We start from the raw sequence: 24,343 nt of genomic DNA, 5'->3' as shown, positions 1-24,343 counted from the left end.
TTCTCTTCATTTCTGTCTAGGACTCTGTATCTTAAGCTGTGGTGTCATTTTTGTTTTGTTTCTGTTTTTTAAATTAAGTCTCTCGTTGAGCCCTTGTGATGAATATATTAAATAAATACATTGGGTTTGTTTTTTTTTTTTTTTTAAAGAGGGAGATGGAGGAAGGTTTCTGTGTGGGGTGGCTGGCTGGGTGAAGAGTGCCAGGTTTAAAGGCAGGAGAAAACAGCCTACTTTGGGACACGTTGTGTTTGCAATGTAGGATGACAAGATGGAGATGTTCAATAAACTGTTGCTTAGATGGGTCTGTTGCTACGGGATGAGGTCAAGGCTGGAGACACAGCGTTAGGATTTGTCATCACAGAGGTAGAGGTTGAAGCCAGGGGTGTGGTTGAGATCTCCCAGGGGGGATTGTGCGGGATGAAGAGAGGAAGGCCGAAGACCAGTCGCCTACCTTCGGGGAACGAGCAGAGGAAGACGAACGAGAGACAACATTGCTTCCCTGTGAAATGCTGGCAGGGGCTGTGAAGCGTGAGTCAGGCCCTTTGAGCCCCAAGCAGCAGCCTGGGGTCAGTCTCACCAGCCACAATTTTCTCCTGAATGAACTTGCATCACTAACCTCAAAACTGCATTGTGAAATCCGCATCAGATTGCGTACCACTGGCAGCATCCTGGGGACAATGGGACTTGTAGCATCTTGGGCCTGGGAGTCCCGTCCACCTCCACCACATCTCTGCCAATCAGTTAGTTATCCAGCACCCCAGGCAAGGAACTCATAACTTCCCACGGCAGCCATTCCACCACTGAGCAAGTGAGAATATCAGAAAACCTTTTCTTACAAATGCGGTCTCACCAGGTTCAAGTTAAAGGAAAACAATAAAGCTATACTCCAGTGGCAATGACCCTGGGAAGAGTAAGATTCAAAAGGACTCTGTATTCTGGAAAATCTGTTTCTATTAATGTATCCACCGGCATCTTCCTGCTGGGGTTAGGGTCATGGCGTTTGACTCCCCCCAGGAAGCTACAGTGATTTCACTACCATTTGCACACTGGATGGGAATGTGCTCATCCGCTTCAGGCATTCTTCTGGCTTCATCAAGCAGTGAGTACTGCCCTGGAATTTGGCCAGTCTCTCAGGACTCAAGCAGTGCATGCCACAGCACAGATCCACCGGGCTGGACACGCGGGAAGAATGTGCGGCTGCTAGCTGAGAGCGAGCCCACTGCAACAAGGTGGGCACTATGCCATTCTGTTCAACAGTTTTTTCTAAATATTTATCTGCACCCGGCCCTGTGTGGGTCTCTGGAGAAGACAAAGGAAGAGAGATATGGTTAAGAAATGGCTCTCGTCCTTGGGGAAACTGGTGGGAGAAACAGACATGCAAGAGGGAAAGGTGGATGAACTTTTTTTTGCTTTTGCTTTATTTTTATAAGTTGCCGAACACCCACCTAAGCAGCCTCTGTATGATCTGAAATATGGAAAAGACATCAAGGAAAACTGCCCTTGAACCTCAATGGAAAGGATCTGTTAAAACACCTGACATAGCATAAAACTCCAATATATGCTTGCCAACTAAAAAAACACACATCACTTTCTCCTGACTACAAGACATCCATTCCACTAGGAGACCTCAGACTGAGGATTCTTAGGAATTTTCCAGAATGTACTGACTTTGGAAATAGATAGCTTCTGTCCAAGATAACAGAATAAGACTAACTTTCTGATTCTACAAAATCCTTTTCCTTTCCCTTTGCCTATTATTAAACATTGACACCCTCTCTTTTCTCTGTATGATTTCCATTATCTTCATCCTGTTACTTTTGACCCCCTATGATCATAAGGACTGCCTGGCCTACAGGCATGGAGTCCCACTGAGCATAGCATATGAACAGGGGGATTAACTTCACAGTAAAGGAGGAATGGGAATGAGCCCATGGCCATGGGATGCACTGTTTGATATCACATACTGCACCCGGAGGAGGAAGCCTCATAGAATGCTGAAACCCTTCTAAAGGCAAAAGGTACCATCTCTAAGGCAACACCCTGAAAGGAAGAGTGTCGTCCTTCAGGACATAGTGTATTCATTAAATCAGAGACCGCTCTATGGTGGTGTGCCCCAGTAAGAAGCATAGATGCCCTGGGAACCAAGGGGTGGAAGCAGCAGTGGCCCCACTAACCATCAGTCCCAATGACCTACTGTAAGACTGTGCATCCCATCCCCACACCTTTGGGGCCTGCCAGGTCACACTTCCTCAATCTCGTACGAATCTGATCAGTTTATTTTAAGTCTTCAGTTGGGACTTTTTTTCCCCCCAGGTGGACTTGACTGGAACTTGCTGTTTGTTGTTGTTTTGTGGGTTTTTGTGTGTGTGTGTGTGTGTGTGTGTGTGAGTAAAGCAATAGAAGTTTATTTATTAAGTTAAGATACAGAAAAAGCTCTCAAGAGTGAGACAGGGCTGCGACAGGGTTGCGACAGGGTTGCCAACGAGGGCCTTTAGGGTTGGTCTTTTATAGAAAGCTAACCAGGGAACTTAAATCCTTTTAACATCTCTATTGATAACACCTTCAATGGCTTACTTCCTTTTTAGGGGATGGTTATTCTTTGTTGGTCACAGGTGATTATCATAAAGACACCCAGCCCACACGACCCACCCTGGGCACCTAAAAAACTTACTGTTTTATGAGGGGCACCTGGCAGTCTCAGTCAGAAGAGTGTGTGGCTCTTGATCTCAGGCTTGTGAGTTTGAGCCCCACACTGGGTGTAGAGGTTACTTAAAAATAAAATCTCAAGAACAGCTGGGTGGCTCATTTGGTTAAGCGTCTGCCTTTCGCTCAGGTCAGGATGCCAGGGTCCTAGGATAGAGTCCTACATCGGGCTCCCTGCTCAGTAGGGAGCCTGCTTCTCCCTCTGCCTGCCACTCCCCCTGCTTGTGCTCTCTTTCTCTCTCAATATGACAAATAAAATCTTTTTTAAAAATAAAATAAAATCTTTAAAAAAGTAAAATAGGGGCACCTGGGTGGCTCAGTCAGTTAAGCGTCTGATTTTGGCTCAGGTCATGATCTCAGGGTCCTGGGATCGAGCCCTACTTCAGGCTCCTTGCTCAGTGGAGAATCTGCTTGTCCCTCCGCTCCTCTTTCTGCTCATGCTCTCTCTCAAATAAAATCTTTAAAAATCATAAAATAAAATATCACTTCACAAAAGAAAATGAACTGATTTGCTCATATTCTTGATTGTGGTGATGGTTTCACTGGTATATATGTATGTGTCATAACTCATCAAGTCGTACATTTTAAATAATTTACCTCAAAAGATCTGTAAAAAGAAAAAAAATGGAATAGTGATGTGAAATACATGACCTCAAAAATATTAAGATTTTAATAGGGATTCTGGTAAAAATATAGAAAGTAGGTGAGAAAAATCAAGAAAACTTCATAGCAGTAAGTATAGGCATGATTCAAAATTAACCAAGTATATTTTCATAATAACTCTAACTACTCTCTTTAAAAGTTGGAATATCTTAAAGGCCTCTCCCGGTCCTCAAGTCAGGATGGGCTTGGGTGTGCAGGCTGGGGCAGGGCCTTGGGAGAGGGGATTGCTCTGTAAAATCAGGGAGAAGAATGACCATGCTGGGCAAAGGGAGGGCACCTGGCAGAGAAGGGACAGGGACAGCAGGGTGGGATGCTGTGTGGGTGGAGGAGGGAGAGTTGAGAGCCCTTAGGGGCACAGCAACACAAAAGGGACTTTGGGAGGAAAATAATTAATCAGAGAGGATTTTGAAGTTGTTTGCCATGGTGTGTGCCCTGGGCCTCTTTCCCTCGGGTCACTCCTGCACTGTCTTTAGCAAAGGCTGCATTGCTCACTAGGTCTTTTATATGAAAGTGGATTCTTCTGGGGATACTGAAGGGGGTGGGATGAGGTGTATGCCTGTGTTGATGCAAGACAAAAACAGATTATGCAGAGAAGCTGGAGTTGAAGACTCCAGTATGGATCCCTGGAAATGAGCAAAAATCTCCAGGATAACCCTAGGCCTTCAAAGGCTGTGGAACTGGTGGGGTCCAAGCTGAGCCAAAGGACTGTTAATATCTAGGTTCTGGGTGGGAAGACTAGGGAATAGCATGAGGAGCTATACATCTGACATGATGATAAAGATGGAGCTGGAAAAGAGGCACACGGGGAGATGGGATTAGAAAGGGCTGGAGGGTTAAGGGATCTGCTGGGCTGAGAGGCTAGGAGTTCACCTTAAACTCTTTGTCCCCCACCAAACCGCTATCCTAGAGAAACTGAGAGCCAGCCCCCAGCATGGATTGAGTCTTTTTTTTTTTTCCTATCCCTCTTCCCACATTTCTAAATCAATTATGTTTGCCCAGAGAGACAAGTGAGATAGAAACTCTCAGGAAAGAAGAGAGAATCACCCTCGTGTGCAGGGCAGGGCTAGAGTAGAGATGAGAGCTTCTATCCAATACCCACAGACCACCTGTCTGGGTGCTGTACAGGGGTTCTGGGGAAAACCCAGTCATGCAATTTAGGGGCCATGGATTGAATTATTCCGAGAGTTCAGAAAACTGGGAGAACAGAGTCCTCAACATTTGTTCACCAGTCACCCTCCCATCTAGGTGTGTTGGCCCGGCCTTTCCTATGTGTTAGGGATAATCTGAGAGTTTCTAATCAGGTGCTAGAGTCCTAGTGCTGTCCTCATGGAGGAGAATTCCACCTTCTGGAGCAAATGCTATTTGAGATTTTGTGCCCTTCCTCACAAAAGGTCTGCTAATTGAAGAAAATCAACTGAGGACCCTACACAGAAAACCCTTCTGTGAGGTTTTCTAAAAAAAAAGAAAAGAATAGAAAATACTTTCATCCACTTTACAAATGAATAAAAGGGAAGGAATGTAGAGCTCCATTAATGCATTATAGAAAAATTATTCATGAATAATGATCTATCCATGAATAATGCCTAGCGAGGAAAGAGTAAGAATTGAGTCCAAGCCCCTCATTCGTTTCTTTTCTTTCAGCATCAATGCAGAGGGAAGAAGAGGAACAAAGAGGGAGCATTTGCCTGTCATTCCAGAGCTCTCAAGAGTTAAGCTTATCACAGGGGAAGAGAGGAAAAAATAAAACAAGATCAGAGAGGGAGACAAACCATAAGAGACTCTTAATCATAGGAAACAAACTGAGGGTTGCTGGAGGGGAGGGAGGTGGGCGGATGGGGTAACTGGGTGATGGACATTAAGGAGGACACGTGATGTAATGAGCACTGGGTATTATATAAGACTGATAAATCACTGACCTCTACCTCTGAAACCACTAATATATGTTGATTGAATTTAAATAAAAATAAATAATTTGAAAAAGAGTTAAGCTTAGTCTCTCCTTTCCATGAGACCCAGGTCTACAGTCTCTGAGGATGTCAGCTGCTAGAGCCCACCCCTCTCTGAAAACAAAGCTCTCAGCAAGGAGACTCAGGAAGGAGTCCGAACCTAGAATGTTTTTGGGTTCTCTGCTAGGCCCGTCCACGGGAATGAAAAATGATGGAGCTGGCCAGTGGGTATTGCCCACTAGGTGGCGGTGCAGTGGTAGACTATCTGGAGACCCGCCTTTTGGGTCCTGATTTGGGACAAATTGTTTAACTTTCCTAAGGTTCATATTCCTTGTTGAGATTGGCCTGCGTCCCTCACACGTGGTTATGAGGATCTGATGGGATAAAGTAAAAAGCGCTATTCCATACTTGAGCCTGTCAGTTGTTGTCACTGACTGATCTTGTACACGAATGCTTGGGGATCTCAGAGTCCATAGTGTCCCAAAGGACCATTTTACTCAGCGTCCTAGAAGATCCCTTTGCTGTTCCCTTCACCACATGTGACTCAGTCTCCTGGTGTCCCAGGTTGGAGAGCTTGCCAGAAAGGAGCTCATGTGACATGGGACCTGCTAGCTCTTTGGAAAAGCAGGTATTTGTAAGTCTCTTCTTGTTTCCTGTACTTCTATTCCTAGCATGGCCTATGTGATTCCAGGGCCCCACTGCAGCCGAACTTGACATGTGAGGGCAAACTTATAGGGAGGGAATGTGAAGGAAATTTCTGCATGAGAGATGAAAGAAGTATCATGAAGTCAGTGATGTAGGGGAATGTGACTCCTGCCAGGCCTGCTGGGTCCCCCATCCCCACTCTGCTCCCGGCTGTAGCTTGTACCTCTTGTCTTGTGCGGCCACCTGGGCTAACTTCTTAATGAGGGCAGCAAGATCCCTGCTGGGAGAGTCGTGACAGAGTGACTGTAGAAGCTGATCTTCTGATGTTTAGGGAGGCTGGGGAAGATGCTGCCCCCTCTGTGTCCCCTTTGTCTTCCACATCTCTGCCTGAGCCCTCCCCTCTCTCAGAGGCCTGTCTCTGGGGGATTCTGCAAGCAGGTGCATTGAGGTGGTAGCCTCTCCCTCAGTCCTGATATCTAAGAGCTCTTGAATACACAAGTCAGAAAAGGAGTGAATTTCCAGATTATGGAGGAGAAAGAATAGGAGGAGGGGTCCTTCCCAAACAATTGAAGCACATCAGTGAGATCTTCTGGAACTACTTTAGTCTCTGGCTGACACATGGGACACTGAAGGCTCCCAACCCTTGTGGAGTAACATAAATAAATGCACAGTCCTCAGTTCCCAAACCCCAAACACTGGAGGAGAGGCAGGAGGCTCTTTGCAGCAGAAATGGAACCAGCTCTCCCAGGGTCTCCCTTCTCTGTACAGAGTCCTTGGGGGCTACTGTCCTGGTCTCTGGACAGGGTTGATCCCCACTAGTGTCTTCCTTTGTCTTATTTAGTGGATTCCCTAATGGGTCCAGTTCATATCCAGGCTAAAGAATCCCCACTGGCCTCAGCCCTTACCCCAGGTGCCCCCTTCAGTTTCTCTCCCACTATCTCAGCCCCAGTTAGGGCCCGTGGAGTGTCCTTTCCTAGACCCCAGGATGAAGTACAGACTCTCACCCAAGGGAAATTCAATCCCTGGATTGGCACTTATTGTAGAAGCAGCTGGAACATTTGTGATGTTTGCCTTCTTTTGTTCCAAAGATCTCAGGAAATCTTTAATTCTCTGGCTCCCAACAGTCCTCAGTATAACAGTACAGGAGACTCTCTGTCTCAAGTATCAGGCTCATCCTTGATGGAGAATTTCCTAGCAAGGAGATCTGGGGGCAGCTGGAGCACCACCTTCAAAGCTTCATCCAGCACTGAGCCCATCTGGCACAGATACAGCCTCACAGCAAACCAGCAGGGACTTCTTGGCCAAAGGGCAAACGTGGATCTTCACAATCCTCTGTCACAAGTGCCAAAGCAGCAGGGAAGGATCTAGACCAGATGACATAGAGGCATCCAGGAAGTTTCCACGTGAGGGGCCTGGCAAAGTGCCAGCTAGGGAATGACCTACAAAGAGTATGGAGCATAGCCCAAGGAAGTGCCCCACCCCCAATAATCTAGTATTTAGAAAGCTACCCCATGAGGAGCCTAGGGTCTGATTCTAAGGAGAGAGAAAGTGACTTGGTATGCCACTCAGGGAATGACTCATCAAAGGGTTCAAGGGAGAACCTAGACCAGATACAACTGGAAAACACCCTAAAGATTCACTTGGACAAAAGGTTGGGTACATAACTCCAGCAGGAGCCCTTGTAGGTGTGTGTAGTTCATGGCTTGTTGCCAATTGCCCCCTCCTCGAAGTACTATAGTTAATAGGAAACTGGAAATTTGGCACCTTCATGAATCAGGAACACTGTCTGAATACCTCTTGGAAGATTTCCTTCCTTGATCCAGGCATTAGGTAAGTACTAGAAGTCCAGGTTATATGGTTTGGGGTACAGCCGAGGTAGAACTTACCTCTCAAGGTCCTTGAATCCATAAAAGTGTTACATTGATAGAGACCCAATCATGATTTCTTCCCAGTCCGCTTTTCTCTCCCAGCCACCCATGTTTCAGGGATGGCTAAGCCAAGGTTGCTTATTAGCTCTTTGAAAGAAACCATTCATTGCACAGGTCTGGAGACAAGCTGATCACAAAAAATGCAGTTCTTACCCTGGATAGTCCTTTCCCTGGCCTTCCAGTGTAAGCAAGGAAACCAGAGGGCCCTGAGATGTTGGTCATGGTTCACACAGGACCCTCAGTCCAAGGAGAAGACAAGACAAACTTTTGCCCATCATCATGGACAAATCGTGGCACAATGTGACTATATGAAGGACAAGAGAGGCAGTCCAGAGTCACTCCCAGTCAAATGATGGCAGGACATGACCCAAGGGATAAGAGTGGTGTTGTGTACCCACAGACTCCAGCCATGGAGAAGCAGTGCCCCAGAGGCAGAGAACAGAAAGAATGTCTGGAGGGGAGCCCCATAGAGGGGAGCATCTCCTTGGAGTTTCCACTTCAGGAAAAGGATATTGGGAGATTAATTTAGGGATTCCCTCAAGGGTCATATAATCCAGGGAGACAGTGGAAGTCCAAGAAGACTCCAGCTGCTGTATCATAACTGGAAGATGTTCTGAGGGTCAGTGAGCTGAGAGATGCTCAGAAATTGAATGTCTGAGTGGCCAAGGGGCTCCAGTGGCCAAGTATTGCCCCCACCCCAAGTGTTGGTTGCCCAAGATCTGGAACAGCCAAGCCTTAAAGAGCAGCTTGCTGATGAACTGAGGTTCATATTGGAGATAGAGATGCAGAGCCAGCATCAGGGTTGTCCCACTGAAGTGCCCCCTGCCTTAGATAGCCTGCCTACTTAATTCCCTTGAATCTATAAATCAATTTGAGGAGAGTTGATATGTTAATACTATGTCTTCTGATTCACAAACATTGTAGATATCTCAATTTTTTCAATTTCCCTCAGCAATGTCCTGTAATTTTGTGTACAGACATCATACATATTTTGATAAATTTTATCCCTATTTCATAAGTTTATGTAAATGGCATTTTTATTTAAACTTCCAGTTGTTCATTACTAATACATAGAGATAAATTTTATTGTTTTTTGACCTTATATTCCATTTCTTTATTAAACTCACTTATTAGTTCTAGTGGTTTTTGTCAACTTTGAATTTTCTTCATAGATCTGTTATCTGTAAACAGGAAAATTCTATTTCTTTCTTTTCAATCTGTATGCCTTTTCTTTCTTTTTCTTGCCTTACTGCATTAGCTAGTACCTCCAGTACAATATTGAACAGAAGTAGCGTGTGGAGACATCCTTGTCTTGTTCTTGATCTCAGGGTGGAAAGCATTCAGTCTTTCACCATTAAGTATGATGTTGGGTGTAGGTGTTTTGAGAATGCCCTCTATCAGACTGAGGATGTTCCCTTCCATTCCTAGTTTTGAGGGTTCTTTTAAACCAGGAATGGATATTAGATTTGGTCAAGCGCTTTTTCTGCATCTACTGAAATGTTGTTTTTTTTTTTTTTAAGATTTTATTTATTTGAGAAAGAGACAGAGTGTGCACAAGTGGGGAGAGGGGCAGAGGGAGAGGGAGAAGGAGAAGCAGACTCCCCACTGAGCGGGGTACCCAAAGAGGGGCTGGATCCCAGGACTCTGGGATCATGACCTGAGCCAAGGGCAGATGCTTAACCAACTGAGCCACCCAGGTGCCCCAGTTTTTTTCCTTCTTAGTTTATAAATATGATGACTTACATTGATTTTTTTAAAATGTTAAACCAACCACACATTCCTGGGATAAATCTTACTCAGTCATGATGTATTATCCCTTAATATATTGTTGGATTACATTTCCTAAAATTCTGTTTAAAACTTTTGCAACTATACTCACACAAGAGATATTGGTCTGTAGTTTTCTTTCTTGTAATAGTTTTGTTTGGTTTAGGTATCAAGGTAATTTTGGGATCACAAAATGAGTTGAAAAGTATTCCTTTTCATATTTTCAAAGAGTTTGTTCAGAATTCTTTTTTTTCTTCCTAGAAGAACAGTTCTTGATAGAATTCCCCAGTGAAGCCATCTGCATCTGAAGTTTTCTGAGAAGGTTTTTAAATACAATTTGAATTTGATACAAGGGCTATTCAGGTTATTTATTTAACTAGATTTTGATAATTGGTATCTTTCATATTTTTTTATTCATTTCATCTAAGTTTTAAAATTTATTGGCATAAAGTTGTTCATAATATTCCCTTGAACTATCTGTAGAATCTATAGAGGTGTCACCTCTCATTCCCGATATTTTAATTGAGGTCTTTTTCTAATCAGTCTGGCCAGAAGTTTATCAATTTTATTGATCTGAAAGAACCAGCTTTTGGTTTTAGTGATTTCCTCTATTTTTTGTTTTCTATTTCATTGATTTCTGTTTTGATCTTTATTATTTTCCTCCTGCTGCTTACTTTGGGTTTGATTTGCTCCTTTCTGCTGTCATTTATCAGGATTTTAGCAGGTAGCAGAAACAAATGCGTGGATTCATGCTATGCTTATCCAGAAATCAGAGATGTGATTTGAGAGAAAGAGGTGATGAACTCATGTAGTCTGGTTTTCTGGCTCTTTTTCTTCTTCTTTTTTTAATGGAACTGCCACTTGTAGATTCTCCTAGCTAAAAACTTTGAAGTTAGTATTTAAGAATGTTGGTTCTGCAGTTTGACAGACTCTGGATTTATATCCTAAGGGATTTATATCCCTTCCTAGCTATAAAGTAATTAAATGTCCCTGAGCCTCAGTTTGCTCATATGTACAATGGAAATAACATCATCTTTCCTTACAATGAGTTAACCATGTAAAGCTCCATACCTGACCCATAGAGCTTGACAAACATTAGCTATTATTTACTCTTTCATTATTTTTTATCACAAAAATCTATCCTACCCTAAAGACCACTTCATCATTTAAGGACTTTTTTCATGTTAACCCCCCTGTTAGATAAACCAGATTTCTACTGCTCCCCTCAAGAGTGTGGTAGCTAAATACTAAAAGCTAGCTTTTGCTTTGTAACAAATCACTCTAAAATTAGTGCTTGAAACAAAAATTTTTCCCCTTATGTTTCTATATATTGGCTGGGCAGTTTTTCTGGTCTAGGAACATTCAGAGCTAGATGATGTAGGTTACCTTCATTTGTATGCATTGTGACTGGTTCAAGGTCAGCTGAGACTCAGCCATTTATCTCTAATTATCCAGTAGGCTAACCCAGGCTTGTTCATGTGGTAGTAGAAGTATTCCCAAGAGGAGGAGAGGGCAAGCTCTGATGACCAAACTTCTCCCACCTTATGAACCAGTGGACATTTTGTGCTTGACTTCCCTAATTTTATGCCAATTGTTTTCCCCTTATAATCATTTGCAAACACTTTATACTCATGTTTTCTGACTATATATGAAAGGTATCTTTGAATGTGACGTTTTATCTTGGCCAAGATATGATATTAGGCAAATAATTAAGAAAGAAAAATCTCCAGTTCTGATACAAGGGGATGCCTAGATAACTGCCTAACCCCTCTGGGACTCAGTTCTGCCTTGGCTCTGCCAGTTCTCTCTGACCTCAACTCCTCCCTCAACCTAGGCAAGAGCCTGAGCCTCCGAATCATTTGACAGCCCCACTCCACCCACTACATAGGCTCTGCTCTGCCACCTGCCAACACGCCAACCTACCCTTCCTCCAAGTCTGCCCCACCTCCACCTCAGCACAGCCCCCTTACCCCATGGGCACAGCTGATTCCCCAGCTCCAAGCTTCTCCTTTCTTGCTGAGCTTCCATTCCTCTGGTGGGTAAGGGCCAGCTCTGGAGATGCAGGAACAGCAATCCCCACCAGTCACATAGCCTGTGAGCTTACTAAATAATGCAAGTAGCCAGAGGATTCAGTGGGTGGAGCTGATGAGTGAACGGATCCTACAAGCAGAGACCCATCCCTTAGTCCAGATTGGATGAACTGCGCAGGCTGGGTGAATACAGGGCTAAGGTGCTCTTCTATGGCTCAGCCCTGTGCCAGCAACACCATCTGAATAGGTGCCTGTTTTCTGCCTGGAGGGACTATGTCTTATCCAAAACCCTCTCTCTGGAAGACAAGAAAACGCCAGTACACCCTCAGGGACAAGCCGTCGAGGCTCAGCCAGTTTACCTGCCTCAAACTGGCTCAGCTCTACAGCTGATGTGTGAGCTGGGTGCTTTCTGGTTTTGTGATCCACATGTGATGCTCCAGAAAAAAGTAAAAATGTCTCTAACTCTATTTATCAGATTTGTGGGGGGGAGGAGGAGAGGACATATAGTTATGTATTTAGATACATAAATCTAACTTATTTAAGTTAGGACCTTTTACTCTCCTTATGCTCCACATATAAAAATAATGTGTACATGATTAGAAAAAATTCACAACATAATGAAGAAAATAAAGTTTCCTTCTTCAATGAGCCCCCAGAGACCAACCCCCAGAGGCAACCATCGTTAACCATATTTTTATTTATCCTTCCAGAAATTTTCTACATGTGTGTAAACATCGATTTGTATAACCTCATTTTACACAAATGAATAGGATATTTTAAAACATACTTAGTATTTATGTAATTTATAAGTTTTTCCACATGGCTCTATAACTAGATCCCTTCAAAAACACAGAGAGTCCCTGATTTAGAAGCATGTGATAACCCAAAAACTTAATTTATAAAAAACCTTTCTGAAACTCAAAACACCTTTTCAGGTTGCTCAGGTCATGATCTCAGGGTCCTGGGATCGACCCCTGCATCAGGCTCCCTGCTCCGCAGGAAGCCTGCTTCTCCCTCTCCCACTCCCCCTGCTTGTGTTCTCTCTCTCGCTGTCTCTCTCTCTGTCAAAAAAATAAATAAAATCTTAAAAAATAAATAAATAAATAAATAAAAACTGTTAACATTGAATAAAAAAGCTTTCTATATCTTGAATTTCATGAATTAGTGAAGAATCTGAATAGAATTCTCAAGTGATTTACAAGGCAGCAGAGGTGGGATAACATCGTGTTACATCCAATCCCACCTTTTTTGTCAGCACAACATAAACACACCTTGACTCAAATTTGATTGGTTAGTGTGGTGGGAGTTCACTGGGCAAGCGGCTCCCTCCATCAAAAAATAGAGCAGATCACTGATTTTTTACCTCCTGTGGATACTGAAAAGGCTTTTCTTATGCCTGTTCACAGTCACATGCACTGACCTAAACCTTGAACCCTCTGTGAGCTGCACCTGCTGTAACCTACAAAGGTGGAGAAGGGGCAGGGAGTAGACTAGAGAGAATGCTGGAGAGTCACTTGATGACTACCTATATTAGGAGCCTTATTTTAACAGTAGCAGAAAATCCCTGTCATATTGAGCTTTAACTTTTATGACTTGCCTGTTCTCTGTCATAGAGAATAATTTCATGGCATGACTACACTTTTATCTTCTTATAAAAAAGAAATGCAGAGGGCGCCTGGGTGGCTCAGTTGGTTAAGCGACTGCCTTCGGCTCAGGTCATGATCCTGGAGTCCCGGGATCGAGTCCCGCATCGGGCTCCCTGCTCAGTGGGGGGTCTGCTTCTCCCTCTAACCCTCCTCCCTCTCATGCTGTCTCTCATTCTCGCTCTCAAATAAATAAAATCTTAAAAAAAAAAAAAAATGCAGAGATTTTCCTGAAGCGTCTGGGCTGAATCAGGAAAGAAGGTCAAAAAGTGTGAGAAAGGGGTTGACCTGCTGATTGTACACACAGGCAAGGAAGGCAGTTCGTGATATATGTGCAATCCTAGAAGGGAAGGCCGGGTGGAAGGAAGATGTTGCCCTGAGCATGTGGCTTCATGTTGACTGGGTCCTTAAGGTGGGGGCACTCTGTGATATCTCCCCTAGCAAAGCATCCTATAACTTGCTAAAAGGAGTCCTTTAAAAAAAATTCTGTAATAAACAAAGAAAACAGAGGCTATCCATACCTTGTATTTGGAGGACCCCTTGGTTCCCCTGAGTCTGCTTGTCCAGGCAGGTGAGCCAGAGCACAATGGCAAAGAAAGGGTATCAATGATGACGGGCACAATTAAAATATTATCTACATTTGTAGACCACTGAAGAGTTCAGAAAATACTTTCCCAAGTATTATCCTTGTAACAGCTCTGTGAGGGCAGGGATTTGGAGATGGGTGCAGTGACTTGCCCAAGATCACACAGCTAGCACAAGGCAGAGCAGAAAACGGCACTTGAAGTTTCTGAGGCTAAATTCAGTATTCTCCACATTTCCCATGCTGCTTCCCAGGAAGTTCCACAGAGATCTAGTAGGAAAAGGCATTTCTACTTGTATTCCTCCCCGTTCTTTATTTAGTGCTTGGATTCCCATGAACGTCACTCTAAGTGTCCTGCACTGATTAAGCACATGAAGCTGCTGACCCTCAAATAAACCAGCATGGTTTGCTGTGTATCTGCATCTGCATGGGGGAGACAGCAGAGCCACGCTGGGAAGGGAGCCAACTCTGGGGCCAAATTGGGTGGGTTGAAATCCTCAATGCATGGCTGACCAGCTGTGTGAGCTTCAGTATGTTACTTAACCTCTGATCAGTGTATGAGAAGCATGTAGCCCGGTGCCAAGGACATGATACAAGTTCACTAACTGATACATATTTCACTCTTACTGAGTCTTCACCTACCTTCTTTGGGACTATTATCATAAAACGAAAACTACCAACAAGAGGTTGATTGGTATCTTCAATTCCACTCTCTTCTTTCAAAAAAAAAAAGTCACAAATACATAAACAGAGTGAACACCTTGTATGTACATGCTCATGGGTCTGGCTAATGAGTCTATCTGGTTGTGCACAGCCTCCACATGCTGAAATAATCCATCCTAGCCCTTAAGCCAAGCTACAATTTAAAAATTTAGTAAATGGCACTCATCCTCTAATCTCTTCCTACATGTGATTGACAAGCATCAGTGGAAGCATCTTGTGGAAGTTACTGTTTTGGAAAGCTGGGGTAAGTGGGCTGAAAGCCAAAATTACCTGAACAGCTTGAATTCCTGGAATTTATTTCCAAGCTAGTGAAAATAATCAGTTATCAAGGGCTCCCCCTACTGGCACCAAAAAACAAAGGCTAAAATTTAAAGTAGGTAACATTTATGCATAGTAGAGTATTGTGTCCCTTTCTTCTTCTTCTGTTAAAGCTCCCACAACAAAAAGGAATATAAGACTTACTTCAAACTATTTGTCTTTCTGGGGGATGGAAGTTCATGACTTAGGGATCCAAATTTCCTCACAACGGGACACTGAAAATACATGCGTATAGACAAAAGCTCACACAGGGGATTCAAAGATTGGGAAGAGGCTTAACATCATGTTAAATGGGAAAGAGCTGAAGGAAATGAGGGTGGCTCAGCAGAGACAGGACCGAGGGGCAGGGAGCTGGAATGGTATCTGACAGGCTAGCATGGGAGCATGATCAGCCTTATGCCATGAGGCCCCACTAGAGGGTGGAGTTATCAGAGAACAGATTTTATCTCACAGAAATGAAGAACATTTTAATAATGAGCACTATCATACATAAGGAACTACAAAGGGCAGGGGTGAAGGATCATCACTGACTGTGAGTGGGCAGAGAGAACTAAACTGGATTATATTTAGGATTTTAGTTCTAAAATCCTGAGAAAGTATGTTAAAACTCCAAACAACTGAATAGTCCTGTTGCTAGAAGGCTGGATGGTATCATCCTCAGACTATTTTTTCAATATTAAATAACAACATTTTGTGCTTCAAGCCCTGATTTAGTCTCAAAATAATTTTAAGAAAAAAGACATCAAAATCAAAATAAAGGGTAGATCATACCAATGTCAACTTCCTAGTTTTAACATTATACTACAATTTATATAAGTTACCATAGGAAGAAGCTATGTGAAGGGTATACACGGCCTCTACACTATTTTTTGCACCTTCCTGTGAATCTATAATTATCTCAAAATAGAGATCTTTTAAAAATCAAATTAAAGATACTTCCCCCGAGAGGTTCTAAGTAACCTCCAAGACAATCCAGTTTGGTTCAAGAGTGCAGTGTCATCAGCCACAAATGACTCTGTGCAAGTATCTACAAGCAGCAGGGCTCATTTCAAAACCATGATCAATCAGCTATTAAGATTTACAATTGTGATTAGGAAAGCCTGTCATGTTGACAGGTGTCTAATTTGGTTATGCTGATCGTAAATCTTCAGTTATCTCAGATCACATCATCAAAATCACCTATAGGCAATACATTCTTACAACTGCTTCCTACATCATACTACACAGGAACCATGTACAGACTTAATTACTATATTTATCTAACTGTAACACAATAATGCACTCATATCTTCCTCCTCCCCTATGACTTACAACAAGAACTGCATCTTGTTTTTATCTCGTTTTATCACCAAAACCTAACCCACAGTAGGTTTTCAGTAAATACTCATAGAATAAATAAGAAATAAACCAGTAATTATTTTCTTGGACTTCTGGGACTTTCTTTGACTTTCTTTTCTGATACAAAGACATCCAAAGAAACATCAGAGTCCTTACTTTGGAATCAGGATTAAATATATGTATACTATATACATACATATGTGTGTATGACAAAATCTATAAAACACAGGAGTTTAATCTCTAAGGATCTTTATAACCACTTGTTTTTGATCTGTTAGATTCCTAAGACATTGTTAATTCAGTGTGATTTCTTTTTTTTAAGAATTTATTTATTTACTTGACAGAGAGCACAAGCAGGGGGAGTGGCAGGCAGACAGAATGGGAGAAGCAGGCCCCCTGCAGGGAGCCCAACATGACACTTGATCCCAGGACCCTGGGATCATGACCTGGCAGAAGGCATATGTTTAACCAACTGAGCCACCCAGGTGCCCCAACTCCGTTTGATTTATAATAAAATAGAGAGGTCAAGCTTTTCCAGACAGGAAAACCAATACAAACTGTTGAACAGAACCCCTGAGCTTGTAAGTTCCTGCTAGAATGATCTCTGCCCAGTTTTACCAAGTGCCAAAAACAATCCACTTCTTTCAGAAATCACTGAGATATCATCACCTTTGGATTCTTCAATATTAACCAAATGAAAAGCATACGGAAATTTCTCTAAATTTCTCTAAATCTGTTTATTAAAAATGTTTTTCAAATAAATATTTTGAACAACCATAATCAATCAAAGCAGTGAGATCACAAAGTGTTGCTTCTTTCTGCAAAGAAGGCACATCATTAGCTTGTGTAGTTAATGCAACAGCCACATCCAAAGTCAATTAGGCTGTTTTAAACACATGATGGACACTACTTACGATCCCAGAGACACCAAGGACTCCTCAGGGTCAGTCATCTGAACAGGCTCCGAAGCCGGCTTGATCCTTAGAACCTCTGCAAAGCCATCGCCAAACCAGCAAGTGATGTGCGCTATGTCTACAGTAAAGTAGAAAAGGCGGTCCTGGCAGAGCTTCCGTCGATATACAGACCGAGGGTCAGCTGACAACACAGCCTCAATGGCATGCCTTGCTTCCTCTGCTGATTGAAAATATTTAAATGAAGGCTGACTGCCATCTGCAATGAAAAGAATACAGCTTAATGCTGAAAATCATGCAGGTCAAATTTCATTACAGTGAACTTCAATGTGGAGTTTGGTTGGTTCCTTGACGATCACTTGAAATGAACTGGGTTTGGCAATCTACTCAGTTGTTACAGAGCATGTCACTTTCAAGTGGTATTTACTATCATTAAACCTATGCGTACCCCAAATTGTCATTTGCTGAACAAAATCTTCTATGTTCAATGTCGACTTTAATTTGATTCCTCGTCATTTTCTTCTCAGAATGGAGTAGTAATTAAGTCTGTACAGGGTCAGGGAAATGCATGACAGTCCCAGCACTCTCAGAAAGCCACAAGAAAGACGACTAAACCCACATAGGCCCAAAGCACCAGCTGTAGGCAAGGCACGGTGTCTCAGAGAGCTGGTATCACAGCCCTACTTAAAAGTAACACCACATTCCCTAAGGAACAAGGAAATGGGACAGTCCTTCTGAAGGAAGGTACTATGAGAAAGTTAAATACCATGACTAGCGAACAGGCCACCCCAAACCACCAAGGTGCATATTTCAGGTAAACAGATATACACCCTGTTAAGTGGCAAAGCTTCCTACATATCATCATGAATGTATTTTAATTTCTAAAAATACAGTATGTACAAAACTTAAATAAAAAATTAACTGTGAGTTAATTTTTAATAGCTACAATATAAAATACATCCAAATGAAGGCCAGGTATGTGTTTTAAATAATGTTGTTCTTGTTCAAAATAGCATCTGCAGTGGTGGTGGATCTTTATTCTTCTGAAAGTAAATTCAGTTTTTAGAAAACAGCCAAAAATCACTTGGGTTATATCCAGTAAGTTTGTAAATAAAGCCATGAAGTTCAATCTTTGGTCAAAAACCAAGGACTAATTCAAGTGTTGATCACATGGAATCCTTAAAAAAAACCAAAAACCAAAAAACAAAAAATCCCCACCAAGGACCAAGTATGCAGTGCTAAGATTCTTTTATTGCATGGCTCATGAAATGACTCCAGGGCCACTCAAAAAAGAGGAATTCCAAAAACATCACACTCTTCAGTAACAGTGCAATTGGTAAAAGTTCCAGGCCTTGGCGTGGCTGTTCATTTGTAATAGGTGCCCTTCCCTCACTTCTCTGCCTACTTAATTCTTCCAGACTCAGCTCAAATACTTTTTCCTCCAAGAAGCCTTCCCAGATTTCCTCCCTGCTCCCCAAGTCATAATCCTTCTCCCCCTCATGTGCCCACAAGCACTCCATTCCAGCGCCAATCCCCCCACCCCTACACCAACACACCGCCACCATTTCAGTATCTTTTATCTTTTCTAGACTCTAAACCTTCTGAGGTCATTTCTTATTTCTATATTAACTCCAAATTCTGCTGGTCTCAATCAGTCCCTGTTTTATAGTTACATTTCATAATTTCTCTTTTTAACAATTTTTTTGAATCAACAAGGCACATTATAACCTCTCAAGACACACAGCACTATAGTTTGAAAAAGATAAATCTTTCCAAAGTAGGAAGCATTCACTGATAACTGCAGGCCAAAGGGTAAGTATAAATATAAAGTATCTTCTAGGCGGCACTGCTTTCTTTGTTCTATCACAAAAACCTTTTAAAACTGACCTTCCTCCTCCCATCAACTGTATACAATGATGAAACAACTTCATAAACAAAACTTTTTAAATAAAGAGGTCAATTTAAAAATCAAATGCTTTGTTTAAACATAAAGCCTTTGGAAAGAATGAGAAACACACTGTGGAGTGGCAGATGAAATAAGACATATCCCTGGCAACTAACTGGCTACTTCTTACTGGACTCACTGCAGCCACCTTCCTTCATTCTAGATTGCTGCCTCGGATCAGCTATGGGCTGGGAAAACCAGGTTACAGTGTCTGTTAAAAACCATGTGTTAAAGTACACAAGCTCCAAGTAAAAGCCCGGTGGCCTCTCTTCTACAGGGAAGGGCAGGTCTCTAGTGCTAAGACTTGTTATGGGGACAGTTACTGTGCTAAGAGACTCTTCCCTTTTACCTCTAGGCTCTGTGCCATAGGGAGAGCTATCAGCTACCTGATAGAATAAGATGGGATACGTCTCTAGTCAGATAGTAAAACAGATGAAAAAACTTAACCCAAGTATAGAACAAGCACAATTTAGCTTCTGAATGCTGTTTGAAAACTCCAGGAACTACTGTAACAGATTGACAAGAGGCCCTCAATCATGAGCCACCTCGTGAGGCAGCAACCATTCTCAGCAAACACTTTACTGAGTGTCTGGGACTCACTGTGCTGAACAAGGCGCATCGTCAGATGGTGCTGCTGCCCAAATATAATTTTACATTTCTTACCACCAGTCATACTGACAAACACTCCATATAACTGCCCTCAGAAATACCAAATTTGGCTAAAGCTCTCATTCTGAAACAAGAGACAGAAAGTACCTGGTCCACTTTCTGAACTGAGGCGCTCAAGGTCCATCTCTGCATGAGGGGTGAAGCGGACTTCCAAGGTGGCCACAGGGGCCTCTCTCACCCAGGCTGGGACCACGCTGCGGCGGGCTGCACCGGCCATGCTGGAAGGGCAGGGGGGAGCCACGGGTGGCATCTCTGCACTATTTCCTTGTGTGATCACTGCTTCTTTCCCTCTCTTTAGCCTCTTTTCTGTACCTTCCTCTGAAAAGCTCTTCTCAAGGCAATATGAGCCAATTTGTTCTTTTGCCACATTCAGACTCTGATCACGTCTTGATTCTAAACCCAAATCTGCTGCTATGTCCCTGTGCTGAGGGGAGTTTTGCTGGATTTTTGCTGAGTTATCATGTTTCATACAGTTCTCTCCTGAAGTTCTGTCTTCAGGACATTTAGGTTTCTCCTTAGTGTGACTACAGGCTTGTGGTTTATCACACCTTGAGAGCTGTCGCTGGTCACAGCTGTCAGTCTTGCCATTAGACCGGGATGTGTTTTGCGGTTTATATTGGTTATTCTGTAAATTAAGGTCCTGTAGGGGCTCAATCAAATTTTGTGGCGAGTCATACTCAGCTATGTAGGGCTTTATGTCTAGGACAGGTGTGCCATGAATCATGTCAATTCCAGAAAGATATATAGCTCCACCTATAATGTGAAAAACACATCCTCTTAGTAATCTTAACAATGAAGAACAGTGCAAACAATTAAGAACCAACACCATCTGCCTATGCCTCACCAAGCTTAACTCACAATTCTCTTACACACCAGGCTCTCTTATACCTGGTGCCAACACACCCTTTTCATTCTACCTGGAAACCCATCCTCTTCTTCACCTGTCGAACTTCTACATGCTCTTTAAGGCTCTTCTATAATACCTCTTCTTCTACAGAGCCTTTCTGGCTCTTCCACACATAAGCATTCTTTCCCCTGGGTTCCACAGAGAAACCTATGTACAAACCTCTACTACAGCCCATTTCACATGGTCTGGCAATGACCTAGTTGGTCTTTCTCCCTAGACAGTGAGTAGGCCCTTGAGCACTGACTCATCTTTGCATCACTGGGACTTCTAACTCTGTTCCAGGCACATCAGAGTCCTCAATATATCTCTGTGGAATCAGTGAGGATTTCCACTGTGGCAAACAGACACTAAGGTGGCCCCCAGAATGCCCACTTGCTGGTGTTGACACCCTTCGATAATCTCCATCTTTTGAGTATGACATGGTATCACTCCAGTGACTATGTTACCTTATCTGAGACTCCTGTACCTGCAGGCAGATTCACTCGAGAGATTCTCCTTGTGGGCTTGATGAAGTAAGCAACCACACTGGGAAAGCCCATGTGGTAAGGCACTGCAGGAGCCTCTAGGAGCTGAGAGCAGCCACCAGCCAACACCCAGCAAGCAGTTGTGGCTCTCAGTCCCACAACTACAAGGAAGTGAATTCTGCCAACAACCTGAGGGAGGCTGGAAGCAAATTCTTCCACAGTTGAGCTTCCACGTAAGAACTCATCCCAGATGACACCTAATTTGCAGCCTGGTAAGATCCTAAGCAGAGGACTGGCAAAGCTGTTCCCATACTTGTAAACTCATTATTATGAAACATAATAATATTTCAAAAAGATAATAAATGGGTATTTTTTAAACCGATTAAGTAGGGTCGCCTGGGTGGCTCAGTCAGTTAAGTGTCTGCCTTCGGCTCAGGTCATGATCCCAGGGTCCTGGGATCGAGCCCCACAACATCCAGCTCCCTGCTCAGCAGGGAGTCTGCTTCTCCCTCTCCCTTTGCCCCTCCCCTTCCACTAGTGCTCTGTCTCTCACTTTCTCTCAAATAAATAAAATCTTTAAAAATAAATAAATAAATAAATAAACTGATTAAGTGTGTGGTAATTTGTTACACAGCAATGGAAATCTAATACATCCATCAAGACTCAAACAATTAAGCAGAACATAAGTCACCATTGCCAAATATTAAGGACAGGTCTTTTGTCTCACTTATACAGCTGCATGTCCAGTTCCTGCTACTGGTGCAGAGTCTACTAACTTGATTCTTGGGAAATTGGCCAAATGAGAATCAAAAAATTATATGTGATCACATTCTCTGTCTCCATTTTAGAAAACAAGACTAACAAAGGACTCTGATTTCTAAAACATGCTCACTGTGAATGAGCCTGGAACTTTGGAATAATGACTTTGGACTTCCTAACTAATGGATATGCCTAACAATGTCTGCAGAAGGAAGTATTGTAGCATATGTAAAAGTTCATGGAATTTAGAGTTATACAACCACCTGGCTGGATGCTATTAGGTAATATTATCACATCAAAGAGCCTCAGCTCCCTCATCCATAAAAGGAGGACTGCTACCCTATCAAACCCAAAGAGCCGCTGACAGATAACATACATAAATGCTTTTTATAAACTGTAAAGCACCACACAAACACTAGTAGTCACCATAACACTTATTTGTTAAGAATGTCTATAGTGTTATTGTGTTTGCCTCTTACATTTCTAATCTGTTTACCACTATACCCTCACCACCTAAAACAATGCCTGGCACATATACAGTGCTCAGAAAATATGTGTGGGTTGCACAAATGATCATAAAATGTTTAGTACTGTTACCCAAGCTGGTTGGCCATCACAAACTGATTAAGCTCAAGTTGGACTGGCTACAGAATTTTCCTGGAAAATCTATCCAAGGCTAGGTTGAATACAACCCAGGGGAGGTAGTTCAAGTTCTGGCAAAAAACAAGCAAAATAACTGGTCTTACCTGTTTAGCACTAAGTAACCCGAAAAGTACTCTTAGAGCTTTTGTCTCATAAGATCCTTAAAATACTATGGAGTCCCAGAGAGGGCAGGTCCTACTCCTTTGTCCACTTTACAAACAAGCAAGCTAAAGCCTGGAATGGTCTCCTGACTCCCAGTCTTCTGTCTCTCCAACAAATGTGCTTATTAGGTCAGAGTGATTCAAGAACAGGATGCCTTACTAACAAACAAAGCAAACAAACCAAAACTTAAAGATACAGAGAACAGATCAGTGGTTGCCAGAGGGAACAGAGTAGGGAGATAGGTGAAATGGGTAAAGGAGTTCAAGAGGTACAAACTCCCAATTATAAAATAAGTCATGGCGATGTAATGTACAACACAGTGACTACAGTCAATAATACTGTACTGTATATTTGAAAGTTGTTGAGAGTAGATCTTGAAAGTTCATACCATAAGAAAAAAAATTTTTAACTATATGGTGACAAATGATATCTAGACTTATTGTGGTGATCATTTCACAATGTATATAAATACTAAACATACTGTACACTTGAAACTAATATGTCAATTATACTTAAAAAAAAAAAAAAAAAAAGAATGGGATGCTTCCAAAGAATGGGACACCTGCGTGGCTCAGTCGGTTAAGTGTCTGCCTTCCTGCCTTCGGCTCAGGTCATGATCCCAGGGCCCTGGGATCAAGTCCCACATCGGGCTCCTTGCTCAGTGAGGAGCCTGCTTCTCCCTCTGCCTGCGGCTCTCTCTGCTTGTGCTCTGTCTCTCTCTCTCTGTCTCAAATAAAAAAAAATAATAATAAATAAAATCTTAAAAAAAAAAAAAAAGAATGTATGGCTCAGTAAGTAGGCTGTATCTGAATACACAGGTAAAACTAACCTGGTATTCTACACAGGTACTTCCACAATCTGACAGGTGTTTAAATGTTATTATAGTGAGATTCACTGCAGACCCTCTGACACATCAGAGTTAACAACTGTACTACAGCCACAGTGCATGTCCATTTCCTCAAAGGTGCAAAGAAAGAATACAACACCACCCTATGTGTTTACCGTATCTACACATACAACCAGTTACTGTGTGTTAATTCTGAAAGTGTCCAATTATTTTTTAATAATTTTGTATTTATTGTATTCCAAGTCAGAGAAAATTTGGTTACTAATTTAATGATTATGAAATTATACCTTATTTTTAAATAATGTAATAGTTTCTAATATATGTGATGATATAATTAAACTCTGAGCATCCTATGAGAGCTGATTTCAAAGGGTAACATTCTTTTAGTCATTTCAGGTTCTTCCATGCCTGGTAGTTCTCAGGGGTTAACACCATTGGTACTCATCTGAATAACAGCCAGTGAATACTATGTTTGTTTTATAAGACTTCTTTTAGATAAGGAAAAAAAAGATAAAAGTAGAAATGAAATTTGTTACCTTCTATCTTTTCCAGCTTGGCCAGAGTCAGTCCTATTGCATTGGGACGATGTGGGCTCCTTGTGGAGAAAACTCCAGTCTTTGCACCATTCAGCCTAGGAGGCTGCACTTTTGCCTTACAGCTCAAATGACCATTTTTGTGAAAGACAAACAAAATCCTATTGAAAATAAACCAAACCACCAAGTAAGAAAAGAACACTAGTTAATTTATCAT

The 24,343-nt window shown here is 42.4% G+C and overlaps 1 protein-coding gene across 2 annotated transcripts in view; it reads right to left on the bottom strand.

The window, feature by feature from the left end:
* Nucleotides 1-7: 7 nt before the first annotated feature.
* TRMO (tRNA methyltransferase O) overlaps nt 8-24,343 on the bottom strand; it is a 31,898-nt gene continuing 7,562 nt past the window's right edge. The window contains exons 3-6 of one of the 2 annotated variants that reach the window (XM_035016236.1): nt 24,130-24,287; nt 19,900-20,565; nt 17,202-17,457; nt 8-1,299 (exon numbers count right to left, since the gene is read on the bottom strand). In XM_035016236.1, coding sequence (XP_034872127.1) covers nt 1,272-1,299; nt 17,202-17,457; nt 19,900-20,565; nt 24,130-24,287 — 1,108 coding nt within the window. In that variant the 3' untranslated portion in view covers nt 8-1,271. Of the gene's footprint in view, nt 1,300-15,829; nt 17,458-19,899; nt 20,566-24,129; nt 24,288-24,343 lie in introns of those variants that run through there. The other variant, XM_035016237.1, reaches the window with a different exon arrangement.

This window comes from Mirounga leonina, unplaced genomic scaffold (assembly GCF_011800145.1).
Source record: "Mirounga leonina isolate KUSES-001 unplaced genomic scaffold, KU_Mleo_1.0 Mir_170, whole genome shotgun sequence".
NCBI classification, from domain to species: Eukaryota; Metazoa; Chordata; class Mammalia; order Carnivora; family Phocidae; genus Mirounga; species Mirounga leonina.
This window is presented reverse-complemented; position numbering and strand designations above follow the sequence as displayed.